Source organism: Mytilus trossulus, chromosome 6, assembly GCF_036588685.1.
Source record: "Mytilus trossulus isolate FHL-02 chromosome 6, PNRI_Mtr1.1.1.hap1, whole genome shotgun sequence".
Taxonomy (NCBI): domain Eukaryota; kingdom Metazoa; phylum Mollusca; class Bivalvia; order Mytilida; family Mytilidae; genus Mytilus; species Mytilus trossulus.
In genome coordinates this window covers 65,600,106-65,617,714 of record NC_086378.1, presented here as the reverse complement: position 1 = coordinate 65,617,714, position 17,609 = coordinate 65,600,106, and the positions used below count along the sequence as shown (strand labels likewise).

Sequence of the window (17,609 nt, the reverse complement as noted above, 5' to 3'; positions counted from 1 at the left end):
TGACAACGCCATGACTAAAAAGAGAGAGACAAACAGATAAATAATAGTACACGAGACCCATCATAAAAAAATAAAACTTAGCAATACGTAACCAACTAAAAAGTCGTGTTGATATCATGTGATTAAGAAGGGCAAGCAGATCCTGCATCACATATGGCAACCGTCGTGTTGTTCATGTTATTACAAAACCGGTTATTATTCTAATTCGGTAGGTCACATTTGTGGAAAAGGAATGAAATTGTAGTAACGACATAAGGAACATATTCGATATCATCTGTGAGACGGTCAACTAACACGTAACGGCGCCCTTAAAAATATCGAAAGGAAAATTCCACCTTCAACATTTGGAACGCTTGGTTTAATAGCTTTACTGTGAGCAGCATCCATCTATCAAGAAAATCATGATAGAAAAACAAGCTCAAGAATATCGTATCAGTTGGGAGATATATAGACCGTATGCAGCTCGAATGTTGTTAAAGAACAATGGAAAGATCGCATTTGGTTAATTCAGAAAGCGTCGTGATTGTTTTATTTTCCTTTTAAGTTTTATTATAGTCAACACAATATTTATTAATAAACTAAGCATAGATACCAGGATAATGGGAGGATTGCAATATTGTATTTGCACCACAAGCGCGTTTCATCTAATAAAGACTAATTAGTGACTCCCGAATGAAAGTTAGTTAAAAAGACAAACAAACGTACGACGTTGAAGAGCATTGAGGACCAAACAGTCCTTACAGTTTTGTCAAAATACAGCTGAGGTAATTTATTCCTGAGGTACAAAAGTCTTAGTTTATCAATTTTTTTTAGTTTTGTAAACACTTATTGACAAAATCCCTTTCACCGTCACAAAGACACTAAATATGAACTAGTATAATTTGAAAAAAGTTCGAAAAACAGCTATTAACTACAATCATATGCAACCAGTTTTATGTTATATATGTATTACTATGAACTATATATTTAAGGGGTTATTGCGTTATATGCTTCCTGCTATCAATTCACATTTTTAGATATTATGTTTAGCAATTTTGCACCACATTGTGCTGACTTGGCTGTTTCGTGGAAATTTTTCACAAGATCCGTGCCTTTCTGTATTGCGCTATCCGACAATCTCCACAAATCTAACATTCGAAGTGTTTGTTTAACAGCTCCTGGTTGACTATTTTTGATTTTATTGATTTCGTCATTTGTAAAACCAAGATTTTTTGCCATTGTTTCCCATTCTCCAGCTATTGCAAATGACATTTTCTCCAAACTGTCGTTTGAAAACATTCCTGCAATTTGAAAATACATGCAAGTTTATACCAGCAACAAAAGGACGGTGTGTACCATATGTACCAAGAATTTAATAAACAAAATATATCGAGAAATAGCGACATATCATTTATTGCAACGCCGGTCGCTCGGTCGAGGCTTTAAATCAAGTGCGAGTTCTATATTAAATTGAACAGTTCATAACTTAAATCACTATGCATTACGTCATTGTTCCTATGTCTTCCTCAGTTAGCCTTGTTGAAACAAAATGTGCGTTTAGCGAACAAATAAATAACTTTATGTCTGTGATTCGATTACACAGAAGTTTATAAAATAGGTTCAACTGTCTGACTATATCATTGGGTTCCTCTTATGTGATTACATGTTTATATTTGAAAATGCATTCATAAGAACATGCAGAATCAAAGCAATTGAAAAATGTAACGATACCAACTTAAAGACAAACACATGTTTTTAGTTGCAAAGTTTGAACATTCAAAGCCTTAAAATTACACTAAGACACTAAAATTTTGCTTCAGGCTGATAATGCTAAATTATGTGAATACCTTTTCCAGGAAGGTATGGTTTGATAAACTGATGCGCTTCTGATTCCAAACTTGGATCATGATGAGACGCTATTATCTCCTCAATCTAAAACAAAGCAACAGGCATGAACTACAGTGTTTACCATACTATAGAGTGTTAAATAGTTCCTATATTGTTTTAACATATTTTTCGCGAATACTTATATTTAATCGCTTGATCTATGTACATGTTCTTGTTAGATCAACATTTGCTTATGACTTCGTATTGTTTTACTGTTCTCTGATATTGCTATAATGATATAAGTTAAAAACCAATCATGTCTGATGACATCACATACAAATAGCAAACCGAGTTTGCTGATCCTAAAAAAAGGAAGATCATATCCATAAAAATACTAAATATGATTTTTCTTTTAGGTGTTGCAATTCATCTCTCTTTGAATGTGTCAATGGTTCTTTTTTCAGCTCTAGTCAAAATGTTTCTAGATTGTAATATGGGGGTGTCTTTTTTGGGGTTGTCTGACAAAAGTCCAGTGCTCGAGCAAAGTGTGTTCGACTCTGACATTTAAGGACATTTTTTGCAAGTCTACACGCCTATGGTCAGTGTTTGATCTTGGTTTACATCTCGTTTCCTCCAAAAGAAATACTAGGTCGCTATGATATAGTCAACTGTGTAGGAATTGGCGTTAACAAAATAAATATTATTACACAGTATGCAAGAAAGGGTGGGAATGTAAATAATTAACAAGTGAATAAAGCAACCGTACCTTTTCTATTTTAGTGGCAAGAAAAGCTGAAAATATTAAAATTCTCTGTATGTAATATTATTATCGATACATATATTTGTCAAATTTGCATTATACAATTAAACATTTTAAACTCTTGTCACAATATACTACTGTTTATGAATATAGACTTATCAATATACATGTGCACATCTACATGCATCTTACCCTATCTGATTCTATTGGTGCATGATGATTTGCCCAATACAAAATGAAGTGCTCGCATCTCTCTCGTTGTGGTGCTTTCGTTGCTTCTTCGTCAATATGTTTAACGATTTGATGATACAGATGAGAGTCACAGTTAGTTAAAAATCCACCAAGTCTTACCCATTTTGTTGAATTGAAATTTGTACGTGTTAACTGCCAAGCAATGAACTTAGCAAGTGCTTTAACTGCAAAACATGAATTGAACATTCCACATGATTTATACGTCATACAGGCAAGCTAATTTATAACCTTATTATGCAGTCGAAGAAAACTATTGACTTATTTTGAAATTTCTTTTTGATATTTTTGAAATACAAAGTGGATAAATCATTAGACGAGAAAAGTTAAACAACAGCAGTAAAACGACAAGCATACAAGACTTCAAAAAGACAAACAACAAACACTTTAGGCTATATAAGTTAGAATTATAATATTTGTTTAAAAACTGGTAGCATTGAAATATTTTTCAATAATACATTGTGTTTTACACACAAAAATACTGTAGATTGTTACTAAACGATTTTGTTGGCATAAAGATTGTACGATTCCAAACCCCTAATGAAAGATATTGCCTGATTTTCATATAATGCAGAAATAATCTTGCAATCAGTTTTATTAAGGTCTGAAGCTGGCATGTCTGTAACTGCTAGTAGTCTTTTGTTTTGTTAATGTATGTATCATTGCCATGATGACTAGTTTCTATTGTTAGCTTTTCTGATATCGGACACCTCCTTCCTTCAACTGCATTTGACTGTTCCTATTGCTGTGTGTTTGTTGTTTTCTAAATTTCTAAACAGGTATAAGAAGATGGTTATGATCTCAATAAACCTGTTCAACTCCGCTGCATTTTTGCGCCTGTCCAATTAAGGATGCTCTAGCCTTTGTTAGTCTTGTATATTTTCAGTTTCATGTTCATTTACTCTGAACTAGAACACATTTTTGTTTAAGCTGCAGCTGATACCAGCCTTCAGGTGCAGATTGTTTTTTCACTATGATGAAGACCACTTGCTGATTGTCAGCTGTTTTCCGCTTTTTTTGTTTGGGTTGTTTCCTCTTTGACACTTTCCCCACTTTCATTATCAATGTAACCTTTGAAAGTTGGGCAACTTTATTGTTAAAAAATTCGAAATGTATTTGACCTGTCAATAAATTGCTCATTTAGACCATAGTACCGAATTCATACTCTCCCGGAGTAATTATGCTTTCTAATGTGAATAGATATGATTCTTTTAATTTACATATACATACCTGGTACATCAAGAGTATATGGAAAGTTGCCAATTATTTCATCCAGAGGCTGGTAAATTAAAAGTAAACATATCATGTTCATAATACATTATTGTTCATAATGACAAAAGTAATACAAATAATTGTATTAAAAAGTTTGATGGTTCAAACCTATGCTGCTGATAATGCAACATGACAAGCACTCATAACACAAAATTTTATCGTTTATACTTCGATGCAGAATGCAGAGTGAAGAGCGCACTTAAGATATAGTAATGTCATTCAAGACTGAATATTCTTACATTTAAACATTTATGCTGTTAATACAGTATGAATATTCTTACATTTAAACATTCATGCTGTTAATACAGTTTTTTTTTCAAATTCACGGTAAGGCTCTCGAGAAAAACAAAGCAAATTTCTGCTTTAAGGGAAACGATATTGTACATGTTGAATGTCTGGAAGTACCTATCAGTCACGTTTGCCTATTCTTCAGGACCCAACACATTGTGTTTCTGCAGTACAGAATAGGACAAAGTCTATAATATTCCGTGGCTCATATGAAGGTCGGTCTTTAATCAGGGGTCCTGAACCAATCCTTTATGTTGTACTAAGCTTGGACTACCGATTTAGTCAGTATTTCCTTTAAGTTCCGATGTCTACTATACGCCACCGTTGGTGGTGTTTGAAATAGCTCCTTTTTAGTTTAACTGCACCAGCATGTATACAAACATGAAGTTCAATGAAGTCATTCATTCTGTTGGACGGGCTTATAACACTGCAGTAAAAAAGATTATCCGATAAAATTACCTAGCTGGGAAACAATTAAATCGTAAGTATTCACACTATTGATTTTTTTTAATCTAATGACCGATATTTTGAACAGAAAGTAGGCGCTAGTAAAGGAAGTAAATGAAGCCCAGAAATTTGTGATATTAGAGCATTCGAAGTTATCAATGAAATTAATAATAAAAAAAAAATAAATACATGCTGGTGCAGTCAAAAGAAATTAAAGGGAGCTATTTCCAAAACCACCAATGATGACGTATAGTAGACATCGAAAATTAAAAGAAATACTGACTAGATCGGTAGTCAAAGCTTAGTACAACATGAAGAATTGGGTCAGGACCCATGATGAAGCACCTACCCTTCATAAGAGCAAGAGAATATTATAGAGTTTGTCATATTCTGTACTACAGAAACACGATGTGTTGGGTCCGGGAGAATAGGCAAACGTGGCTGATAGGTACTTCCAGACATTCAACAAACAAAGAAATATCCCTGTGATCGTAAATATATGCATTTATGCATACATTATGAGATACATGTATGTGTAGATGTATTTTCTATCATTTCAATAACAGCATAACATGTAAACATTTCTTCACATTTTGGTAAACATTTTCATTTAATTAAACATTTGTTGTTAAAATAAATTGATTTGAATGCACATAACGTAACATGTAGCTTACCTTTGGAACATACACAACAAGTGACCCTGACCTTGGTAGGGACAAACGACCCGGAGGTACACTGTACTTCAGATATCCATGGTAGTTGCTGTCTTCTCCTTGCTCTGCCTTGCTGACGACTACTAGGTGTTCGGAATATCTGCTAGAAGGGAGGTGCTTATAAAATTTTATCTTCAGAAGTGAATGTTTAAGACGCTCTAGATAAAGATTTGATTCAAACTTTATTTCGATCTCTTCTCCATCAACAACACCAAACTCTGCACTCTCAGCCGGTCCATCATTATAACCAATAGAATCCAAGTGCTGCATTGTGGTTGCTACATTCTCAGATTTTACACATTCAATAACTACTTCATGAGGATTTGAATGCTTTTGTCGACATATTACTGACACATTGGTGACACAGTTTAATCCTTCCAGTATTTCAGCTGCTCTGCAAATATCTTCGTCTGACATGTTATCTGGAACAACTAGACCTAAAACTCTACAGAGACATAATAATAAAGTAAACATAAAATCTTTGTCATTCAAAATTGCTATTTCTTTTTATTCCTTAGAGTAATATATTCATACGTTCTTATATGGTACATGTATGTCACAATTAAGATATCACAAACACATATATTCACGAGTTAAAACGGATTAACCAATTCGATTAGAGTAACTAAATACCACCCATTTTAAAATCATTTGACTCAGGAAACGATTTATATTTATGTGTAATCTGTTATTTGTCGTATTAAAACGTTTTTCGAAAAGCTGATGTAGCACTCACTGATATTTATCATTTCCGGACGGAAGTTTGAGGAACCTTGCTTTTGGATGTTCTTCAGATGCCTCTATAGGTACAATTTCCCAACTCTTTCCGGTCAACTTTGAAACTACACAAATGGTACCCTCCTTCTTTTCAAAATCTATCAAAATAGAAACATCTAACATCACATTATTCAAATGAAATCTATTTCTACATTATCTTGTACTCGAAATGTCGTGTAAAATAAACAACATGTCCCTGTATAGTTATATGAGAGCGTTATTATTTACCAAGAAGCATTGCTGTGATTACAACTTAAAGCATCAAAACATATAATGAAACACCCATTGAAACTGACATATGACAACAACAAACAAAATTAAAAGATATTTCTGTTGAAATTACAAAACAAAATTTGCAGAAAAATATATTTGCATTCTAATTTGCTGTTGAAAAACACTTATAGAATACAATATAAAAAAAGAAATTTAACTACTAAATAAATAAAATCTAAAATGATTCTTGGTTACTAAACATGCTACAGGGAACTCAAACAGACACTAAACCAGCTTTCTAAGTTATATTCATCCCGCTCTTTCATTAAACTGGTAAACATGTAGATCGTGCTTCGAATGAAATGCCACGAGAGACAAAAGCCATGGTAAAGACTGTACAGACTTATTGTCAGTTGTGTACAAACCCATTCAATGTTTTGGTGTGATCGGAACCGCAGAAATCAATTCAAATGATCTAATAACAAATACATGTGCTATCCCCAACAATGGTTATTAGTTATAATGAAATCTAATGAACGAATACATTTATACACATTTGTAGAGGGTCTAGTACGCATCAATATATAAAAGCCAGATAACGGTTGCAAATATTACTGTATGAAATATGTTAACCATTCGGTGTTGTCATGAATGTTCTCCTTTTCATATTTTCTAAAGAACATCAAACTTTCCTAAATACTTTACAAGGAGGCGCTTTTTAGCAAAAAATGTTTAGCACGGATAATAAAATATGAAGATGTCATATTGACGTCATATTGAATATTGTATTATATCATTTTAAATCGAGCTGAAAATGACCCCCCATTTTTTTTTATATATGTTTTACAACAAACAAATCCTTGGCTTTGGTATGTGAAAATCTAAATCGTGATTAATAAAGATGTCTACAAATAAAAAGCCAATGTCTTTGGGGCAACGAATAGCTATATATAAATGGACAGACTAATAGGTATATGAAATAAAATGCATGATCACCTTGACTACTTAAGGGTTAAACAGTGAACCCAATTTTATTCATTGATATTAAATTTTACTTAGTCTAGTCATTTACCAATTTAACGAATAAAGAAATTTCTATTACTTCGGAACCTCAACACTAACTACTGAGGTATGTAATTATTAGTATACAAGTTCAGTACATGTTGTTTCTCATAGTAGAATTATACTGTTTTCAAATAACGCGTACCTTTAAATACTTCTATTCAATTTGAAATATTTAAATTATTGTGAACCTAATACTGGCCTTCAAAGATGTTTACTTATTTGTTTATCTATAATAATACACCAAGTTCGATGTGTCATTTTAAATCATCAAAGCAAATAAAGCTCGCAATCAATTTTTAGACGAACACATGACAAAAATGTTTTACTTGTGTCAAATATGGTATTCATAACATGTCAAACACGTATATGTAACTTGAGCTTATATAATCTACTGTCTGAAACTGTATATATTTTAAATCACCCCACCTGGATCAAAATCACTAGCAAAATTGTCCTCGGCGTCCGTGTCTGTAGTTTTTCTAGACAGCTTGACTTGATTTTTTACAGAAGTTATTCTATTTGCCACATTTGGTTGAGTAGATTTCAATCCGACTAAAAAATTATCGAAATCGCTATCAGCATCAGAATCGTGCAAATGACGTAGAATCAGACGAGTCTTGTCCCCATCTGTCTCTTTTGTCTGCAAATCAAATATCATTTACTTGTTTATGCATGACAGTAGTATATACATAAACCTATTATTTGCCACCATATACATAAAACTATCATTCTTTAGAACACATAATCATGTATGTGTATCATACAACAAGAAATCGTTTATATATTTTATTGTGTGTATAGTTTTAAAGATTTGGATTATATAATTAGCGTTGTTTCTCAATCTGTGTAAGTAAGTAAGTAAGTAAATAAGTAAGTATTTTTTTTATTATAGTGACATGTGTAATCACATTTCAGTAAAGTACAATATATTATATACACAATAAAATACACCCGACCCATTGGGTCTATAAGTCACTTTCATATCATAAAACGTAATTCTTTTTTCACGGATTTCAAACAAAATAATGAAAAGTAAAATTAAGCGAAATTCAAAATAATTAATTTATAGTGAAAATTCAAACTTCCATAAAAGAGAAAGAAAAAAATAATAAGTTATCAAAAGATCGATTTTGTAAATTTCCAGTTGAATGCATAATAAATTAATATTTATAATAAAGAAAATGGAAATATTCAGATTGACAATGAAGTAACCTTTTTATAATCATCAATAAGTTTTAGATAATTGTGTATTATACTTCTTTCCTTTTCTGTTTTTGGTTTGTTCATATTCGAATAATGGCATGAGTGCCAATATGATAACTCTCAATCTAAGTCACAACTTGAAAAAGTAAATAGTTATAGGTCATAGTAGGATCTTCAACACGGAGCCTAGGTTTACACAGAAACGCACACTAGAAAGGGAATCAAAATGACTAGTCCAAAACCATTCAAACAGGAAAGATTACGGTCTAATGTATTTAAAAATCGAGAAATAAGAAAATCCATCAGCAAACGACAAATATTGAACATCAGATTCTTCACTATCTATATACATCAAATTGATATTTTTATACTCTGCTTATTTATTAATTATTGCATAAGTGAATTGCATAATCTGTATTATCGAACCGTAATTCATGTATACATTTTTCAACAAACCTTCAGGTCATCAACAAAGTCACTATCAAAGACATCATCCAACTGCAATGCATTTTCATCAGGGTTCAAATTGTTCACTACCCATCTGCTACATCTGTTCAGAGTTTCTTGGTTGACAGACTGATTCTTGTTTATATTTTTGTCAACTGGATTATAGAAAGATATAATTATTAATTTCTTTATAATGTTTCTGTAGGCATTTATGATATAACTAGCCCACCTGAAAGAGGAAGAAGAGGAAGTCAACTGGATAATAGAAAGAAATAATTATTACTTTTTTGTTTCTGTAGGCATTTGTGATATAACAAGCCCTTGTGAAAGAAGAAGAACGGATACAACAACAAGAAAAAGAACAAGAAAAATGACAAGATCAATGACAAGAACAAGGAAAAGAACAAAACAAGAAGAAGAAGATCAAGAACAAGATTAGTAGGATGAGTTAGTGTTGTTAAAGCGTCTTGCACACTTACCAACCCATCCAAAATCATACATCTCTAAATCAGAATCTTCCTTCGTGGTATTTTCGCATGATATATCAATATAAGAACCAGCTGTTTTAATATTTTGCAACTCTTTGTGCTTCTTTGAGGCATTTTTAATGTCCGCATGGGTCCATGGTACTGCCTTGAAAAATACAACACATAGTTATACTTAATTAATGTCTGGCTTCAATGATAACATATAATGCCAACTGCTGCATTACATTCAGAATATAAAAATCTATAATACTAAAATATATTGTTAAACATACTGAATAGATTTTTTTATTTGATATATTTTTCAAAATCCTCTTCACAACCATATCAATTTACAAAAGAAAACTAGCCGAGGAGTAGAAGCGCTTTGAATCTTCTTTGTGTATGAACATTGTGAAATAGAAAATATCCGAGCATCTACTGTCATGATGTACAAATGAACTGAAAAATACTGTCTTAAGTATGGCGTCATAGTAATTCGATAGATAATTTTCATTAAATCTATAACCCCTAATTTTCTATAGTATGACACAGAACGCCAAGGTTGTCATTAAACAAGGTCATTGAAAGAATAATGTATTTGCCATTGTATAAATACTCGACTAACTAACTATATAAATTGTGAACGGTGGAATACTTTTGTCGTCAGTAGAATCTTCATTTTACCAATGCTTGTAGGTCTATTTTGGTAAATCGTGTTAACAGGATGAAAACTAGGATATATTTCTAAAACAGTTTCTCTGTTTATACAAAAATAGTCCTGGCTGTTTTATCAATTCTTCATAAAAACTTGTTGCAAAAGATGTTTTCTACTTCTGTGATACATATTCCATATTACTTGTAGCTTTTACAAGCCCTGGTGATTCTTATTCCTTCTTTATTATTTCATTTTCCTATTTGGTTAAGACTCACATAGATGTATTTACCTGAACAGTATCATTGCGCAGCCATCAATTTTGTGTTTGAAACAATGTTTTTCTTTTCATATTAGTTTTTTTTATAATATTACCTTTGTAGCAACAACAGTTTTCCCAGCAAACGCTCTCTGTGGAAACTTTACTTTGATATTTCTGTCAACTTCTGGTTCAAACACTTTTCCTTTTTCGTCAACTTCGATTTCATGACGTTTTTGTCGAGCAACAGCAACACATTGAATGGTCTCAAATTGTTTGACGGGTATTTCAACTCCAACAAAGGAAACACCCTAGTTTAAAAAAAAATGATAACAAATAATGACAGTACGTCTAGAAAATGTAACGACAAAATATTGACCACAGTTGCACCACATATCAGAGTTCGAAAGAAATTCCTTTTAATATTACTGAACATGTTTTGCAAGGTAACATGGAACAGTTCGATTGTTATATACAGTTTATAGATTTTGATATCATGTATCATTTATGTTAATTACTACACCATCACCTCCCCACATGTAGTTTCAATCAATATTTGTGTTTGTTTGTAGTAGCACTATTACAAAAGAGCAATATAGTTTAGTGAAATGACACTTCATACAGGGAAAAGATTCTGCATAAAGAAAACTAAATATGTTGAATACATTAAAATGTTTCACTATTTTTCATATTATAGTGTTTAAATGATTGTTAATTGAATAACACTATTATTTCTTGCTCAATTTGTTGAATATGAAGATAACATGATTTTTTTGTTATTTAAATTGTTGGTATTATATAATGTTCGGCGCATACTACGTAATACTAAACTTTATATGGAAGAAGAATGAATAACTTAGATATAAGAAGGAAAAGCTAAGTGAACCTCGCTTCTCATAATAACACTTGAATATAACCACATTGTACAAAAAAACATTTGTAAAAATTCTCGAAGCTCTCGAGATTTTAAAACAATAGATGTTTGAAATGGTAAACAATTTGTCGGTGTGGAATGTTTAAATTTACATTCAATGTATTATTCTAATTACACAAAATGGTCAAAGTCTTTGTTTCACTTACTGTCACTTTTGGCAGTTGAATTTCTGGAAGTGATTTTCCTGATCTCCATTTCTGACCATTAATTGATAACTTCAGTGTTGGAAGTAGGCTCTGATCATGCGATACAATTGGTACATACACACGCATTGGTAACTAAAATGTAAAAAAAACACTTTTCAGTACAATAGTGTTAGTGTTAACATTTTTAAAGTTAGATCTAAATACAGAGATGTGTATCTATCAATTTTTGAACATTCAATCGATTCTAACCTTGACTTTGATTAAAGACATTTGATTGCAATGAAGGTAACAGATCATATCACATATGTGCATATTCTTCCCGCAGGTTATGTAGTGATTGTGTGCAGACATTGGAAAAATGTTAATAAAGACTTTATCATCGAAGAATCATTATAACTACACAGTTTGAATTACATTTTGTATAAAGTATGAAACAGTTACTGATGAAGTATACCTCAAACGTCTTTTTGACCTTTTGCGGTTGAATTGTGATAACAGAGGATATAACTTGTTCGTCATTGGTTTCCAAACATTTATCTAGATCTTCTACAGCATCTGAGCCTTGACAGCTAAAATTACTAGCGTCAGTTCCATCAGGCATTGTATAAATGACACAGCAGATATCCTGACTAAACTTGTTTTTTCTTGGATTGTAATATCTAAATAAATGGATGAAATTTGCATATGATTAATATTAATATTAACAGAGAATAAGCACACACGCATACATATTTGAAAGTATTAGTTAAGTGAAGTCACAATTTGTGAAGACTAAGAATCGAAGCTGTTGATAGCTTATCAATCTAATAAAATTTAGATTGGAAATTAGGATTGTGTTAAAGAGATAATAACCCGACCCAAGAGCAGAAAACAACTAAAGGCCTCCAATGAGTCTACAAGACGGCGAGCAAATCTCACACCCGGAGGCGGGCTTCAGCTGGCCAAAAATTACTGTGTACTGATTCAATAAAAAATGGATATCACATTAAATTTTAAAAGACTTAAATGAGATAAATTTAAAAATCATACAAAACAAACCAGGCCATAAGCTCCAAAAAAAAATACGGCGGGGTAAAACATGTTTTTGAGATCTAAACCCTCCTTTTATACCTCTATCTAATGTAGAATACACAAACACACAGAAATACGCACAGAAAAAAATCAGTTTAGGTAAAAAAAAGCAACTACGCAAAATGAAAATGATCATAAATTGAGAACTGCCAGCTCCAGATCCAATCAAACTGATTAAAAGATCATGGTTTCATTATTTGTTTGTACCCTTGAATATTGTTGAATTCATAAAATTTAAATCTACAGTATGTCATTCGGTGTTTTGCTTTTGTTTCTCTAAGTACACGCTAATTGACCTTTATTCATATGTTTGAAATGAATGCAGGAAGGAATACTTTTAATGAACTGTTTTATACACCTTTACATTTAAACATAATAATAAATGAAGTAAAAATTACATGAATGGTGGCCAGTTCTTCCAATCTCTCTTTTTCTTTTCTTCTTCTTGCTTTCTTCTTTTTTCCTGAGCTTCTCGTTCTTCTTGTTCTTTTCTTCGTTTCTCAGCTTCTTCCTGTTCTTTCTTTTTTCGTTCTTCCTCTTCTACTTTTCTTCGTTCTGCGTCTTCTTTTTCTCTTTTACGTGTTTCTTCTGCTTCCTTTTCTTCCCTTTTTCTTTTCTTCTGTTCTTCCAATGTTTCTAATCCATCACACCATTGTTTCATTTGACTTGACACACCAGTTAAATCGGAAAATGACAAAGCTGCATTACTTTCAATCTTCAAAACTAGTTGTTCTGTTTTCGCTATGAACTCCATAAGTTCTTGTTGTTGTTTTGCAAGTCTCTGCACGGTTTGAACTTGTTCTAGTTTTTTCATATCAATATCATCCCTATTTTGAATAAAACATGCAAAACTAGGGTATGATATCTCAAGCACAGAATAAAAATAGTTTTACTTTACATTGGCATTTTAAAATCCTTTTTTGAATTAAGTATGATGATGGACCGCCGTTTAACTAATAAAATCACTGCAAATTAAATACCTATTTAGGACAAGAACCTTTGGTGAGCAATTAACCCTGATTTGAAGCAGACGCTGTACAGGACTTTAAACATGCTAGTTTAAAATGTTACAGTCCACAGGAAGGCATTCCACTTTAACTGGTCCAGAACACCAATTTAACCAAGCTGTGCTTTTACCCTAAATTGTGGCCTGCTGAGCGAAAATTCGCCAAAGTGAAAGTTTTGATATGGACGTGGATCAGACCGTCGATCTCCCAAACTCATATGGAGCGCTACCCCTTGTTCAGATATCAGAGGCGTCTTTGCAGGATGTATTAAATACTAAGTTTCATGTATAAAGTGTAATTAGAAGGCCGCATGGTATCATTTATCCAGGTCATTCGGACACTGATAGACAGTTATCACATTGACCATCATACCGCTTAGCGTTTTCTTAGCTTGTATCTATGCATATCAAATTTGGCCAACGATGTTCTATTAAATGTTAATTTGTTGCTGTCTTAATGACGTTTGTCACCTATATTTATACTAGCACTACTCTGATATGTCATGTTATGGTGTAAAGTTTACCTATTCAGCGGCCTTCCTTGTGGTGAAAATTCAACTGCAAAAAAATGTAATAAACTAAACTGCCAAAAAATAAAAAAATAAATACAGATAGATTCAAAATTGAAAAAAAAACACATTAGTGGTAGCATATAAACAATTCAAATCATTTATTATAGTTTATCATCAGGATAGAATTATCAAAGAAATAAAAAAAGAACTGTATGTCATGCATTGCTTTTGTAATTGTATATCATAAGTGTTTCATAACACAAGTGTAATAATGTTCTTTTAAACGTGCATAAGGAATAAAAGAATATACACGTGACTCTATGACAGAATTTATCAAAGCAAAGTGTGAAATAGTATCATGGGATAAGTACAATTACAGGTTTATAGTAGATTTTTTTTTTGCACCGAATTCATCAATTCGGGTACATTGTTTACTTGCAAATACCCGGCGCGCAGTAGTGGATAATTAAAAAAGGCAGAAATTTCGTTCTGAAATTGCAAATTCAATTCTATCATCAAAAAAACGGTAGAACACCACAATCCTAACCAACTACCCACCCTAGAAATAAAGCAATTGACAAAAAAGCCGAATCTTGAGTTAACCAATAGAAAATTATCAATCGTTTGCGTTTTAATTTGTATTTAATCAAATATAATCTTGACATCATGAATTAGTTGATAACTTTCTTGCAAAATAAGATATTTGACTTCAAAAAAATGGTCGGCACTTACATTTGTACGAATATTGATAAGTTAATGCCAAAACACGATTTAGACAGTAAAATATATTTACAAGGATCATATTCAACTTTTATTCTAAAATAGTAATTATAGTAAATCTTCATATTAAAATCAATCGACTTAGTACATTCTGTTTTATAACGTACTTTTTATCAAATTCTTTTTCATCAATTCTTGTAGATGTTCGCCAATTTTGATGCTGCAATTTTTCACCAATTCTCTGACATTTTCGAGTTCCTCTATAATTTCTGTTGCATACTTGGAGACTGTTTCTATATCTGTCTGTGTCTTTGTCATAGTCCTTGATACGCTTTCTTCATACTTCTCAAATGATATGTCTTGGTCGGATGGATTTGGTAATTTTTTAAGAGCCTCTTTTCTCTGCCGTAATAATTTTAACGCTTCGATTTCGACCATTTTGATACTGTAAAAAGAATTTGTTTTATAATTCTTGACTATCTAAGTGACTCATAAGATTTTTAACCAACTGTGAGGAAATAGATGTAAACATCAAAGACGAACCCCAGTTAACGTTTAACACAAAACTACAGATTGAATTCAACTTATGTTTTTAACCGAAAGACGCGTATCAATAGGCTAAAAAACTATAAAAAATTACCGAAACCTTTACCAATGCTCCTGACTTGAGTTAGACATACCAAATGTCTCATGTTACATAATTTATATGTTCTAGGACCATTAAAAGATATCAAAGGGCATTCAAACTCATAAATAGAAAACAAACTGACAATGTCATGACTCTAGAGGCTTTAGAGGGCATGTGTCACTCACCTTTGTCTATGTGCATATTTATTGAATGACTCTCCAACATTGTATACGAGAATATAATTATTTGACAAAAATCTCGGTTTTGTTGATCTTGTATTGCTGATCATTTAATCTGTTTAGTTTCTTTCTATCTTCTTCAGTTTTTCCTCGAAACACAATACAGGGTAAAGATAATCCTTATTTAAGGGACTGGCCAATTACTCATATCAAGTAACATACTACTTTCGACATCAGCAAAATGTAAATTATTACATTGTAGCAGATCTTGTCTTATTGATGATTTTTGCTTATTTAAGTTTTTATCTGTCATATATGATCTATTTAACTTTTTTTTTAAATACAATACAACCACGCAAAACGTCGTAAAGTAGATGGAAGCGTCATGCAATTATGGCGCAGCTGTGTATGCATTTGTTTCAGAGATTAATACCTAATAAAAAAGAAATGAAAACAACTCTTTAATAATATCTTGCGTCCGAAGCGCTTTTCTTGATTTACATTCATCAGGAACGCTCGAAGCCAAGTATTTGAAATTATAATCTAATACATTGTACAAAATTATACGTTTTTTATAGCCATAAAGCGCCCTCGTCATATATGTACCTTCTTATTTAACTAGCCATTGTCACCTCACTTAACACCATTAATTACAGGTTTGTAACCAGTAAAATCAAACGCACGTAATCTGACATGTTCTGAAGATATTTTGCTTTCGTTCAGCTTTTGTATTTCTTAATTTTAGGAATTCCTTTTTTAAATAAAATATATCAAGTTGCATTCATGATAAATAACGTTATCAACAAACCTTAATAAAGACCACCAATGGAAAGATTCCGCCTTCAATATTTAGAGCTATATCACAGAGCTACACGACATATGGAAACTTGTTTTCAAAAGATTAAAAATATTTTGAAATTCTTTTTAACTGGAATACCTATTCTTCCGGGTTACATGTAGGTGATTGACAGACTAATACGTCATATTAACTTATACGTTATAAAAATTATCTTTTTTAAGTTTAAAGGGAATAAACACAATTATGTATCTGGCTTATTCATGTATCGCACTAGACTTGTTATTCATTTAAACTAAAAATATACATTTAATTAAAATATTATAAATAAAGTGCGTAGGATATTCTTAAGGTTTAATATTGCATTTCAATTTACATAATATAAAAGAAAATGTTTCTTCAGATGAGTAACATTTCATTTATTCAAAGTCATATATTATCTCAACGCTATGCTTCTGATACATTATATTCTTTCCATTTTTGTTTATCTCGCTCAGTGGAAATCAATGATTATACAATCCAGTAAATAAAATTTCAAATTGAATGCATATTCGGGACTAAAACATATAAAAATTATAATACAATGTAATAATAGTATTTATAGGAAGATGCGGTACATGTAATAAAACTATCAGTGTCAAGGAAACAACTCTCCACAAGTAACAATTTTTAAAGTAAACCATTATAGGTCATAGTACAGTCTTCAACAACTTGGCTCACACCGAGCAGCAAGCTATAAAGGGCACAAAGAATTTACTACTAAAAAACATTCAAACCATGCTTTGTACAAAAAGAGGGACGAAAGATACCAAAGGGACAGTCAAACTCGTAAATCTAAAACAAACTGACAACGCCATGGCTAAAAATGAAAAAGACAAACAGAAAAACAATAGTACACATGACACAACATAGAAAACTAATATAAAGAATAAACAACACGAACCCCACATTTCAAATTTCAAATTTCAAATTTCAAATTCAAAATTGACACTCTGAATC

General features: G+C 31.8%; 1 protein-coding gene across 2 annotated transcripts; it reads right to left on the bottom strand.

Moving 5' to 3' along the window:
- Positions 1-895: 895 nt before the first annotated feature.
- LOC134721689 (uncharacterized) lies at positions 896-16,769 on the bottom strand. 2 transcript variants are annotated; one of them, XM_063584850.1, is made up of 16 exons: positions 16,623-16,769; positions 15,175-15,452; positions 14,300-14,333; positions 13,168-13,596; positions 12,153-12,357; positions 11,699-11,830; positions 10,735-10,929; positions 9,720-9,873; positions 9,250-9,395; positions 8,017-8,230; positions 6,272-6,410; positions 5,497-5,980; positions 4,046-4,094; positions 2,759-2,982; positions 1,827-1,911; positions 896-1,280 (listed from the first exon to the last, which is right to left on the bottom strand). In XM_063584850.1, exons 2-16 carry the CDS (start codon positions 15,443-15,445, stop codon positions 1,000-1,002), a joined length of 3,042 nt encoding a protein of 1,013 aa, XP_063440920.1. In that variant the 5' UTR covers positions 15,446-15,452; positions 16,623-16,769; the 3' UTR covers positions 896-999. The 2 variants fall into 2 exon arrangements, with proteins under 2 accessions (XP_063440920.1, XP_063440921.1); XM_063584851.1 differs by lacking the exon at positions 16,623-16,769 and adding an exon at positions 16,421-16,493.
- Positions 16,770-17,609: the final 840 nt, after the last annotated feature.

Coding starts and splice junctions, on each gene's coding strand:
- LOC134721689 (XM_063584850.1), bottom strand. CDS start 15,445: ATGGTCGAAATCGAAGCGTTAAAATTATTACGGCAGAGAAAAGAGGCT. Junction 12,358..13,167: donor AAGAACTGGCCACCATTCAT/GTAATTTTTACT, acceptor CCATTTATTTAG/ATATTACAATCCAAGAAAAA. Junction 9,874..10,734: donor AAACTGTTGTTGCTACAAAG/GTAATATTATAA, acceptor GTATTTTTCAAG/GCAGTACCATGGACCCATGC.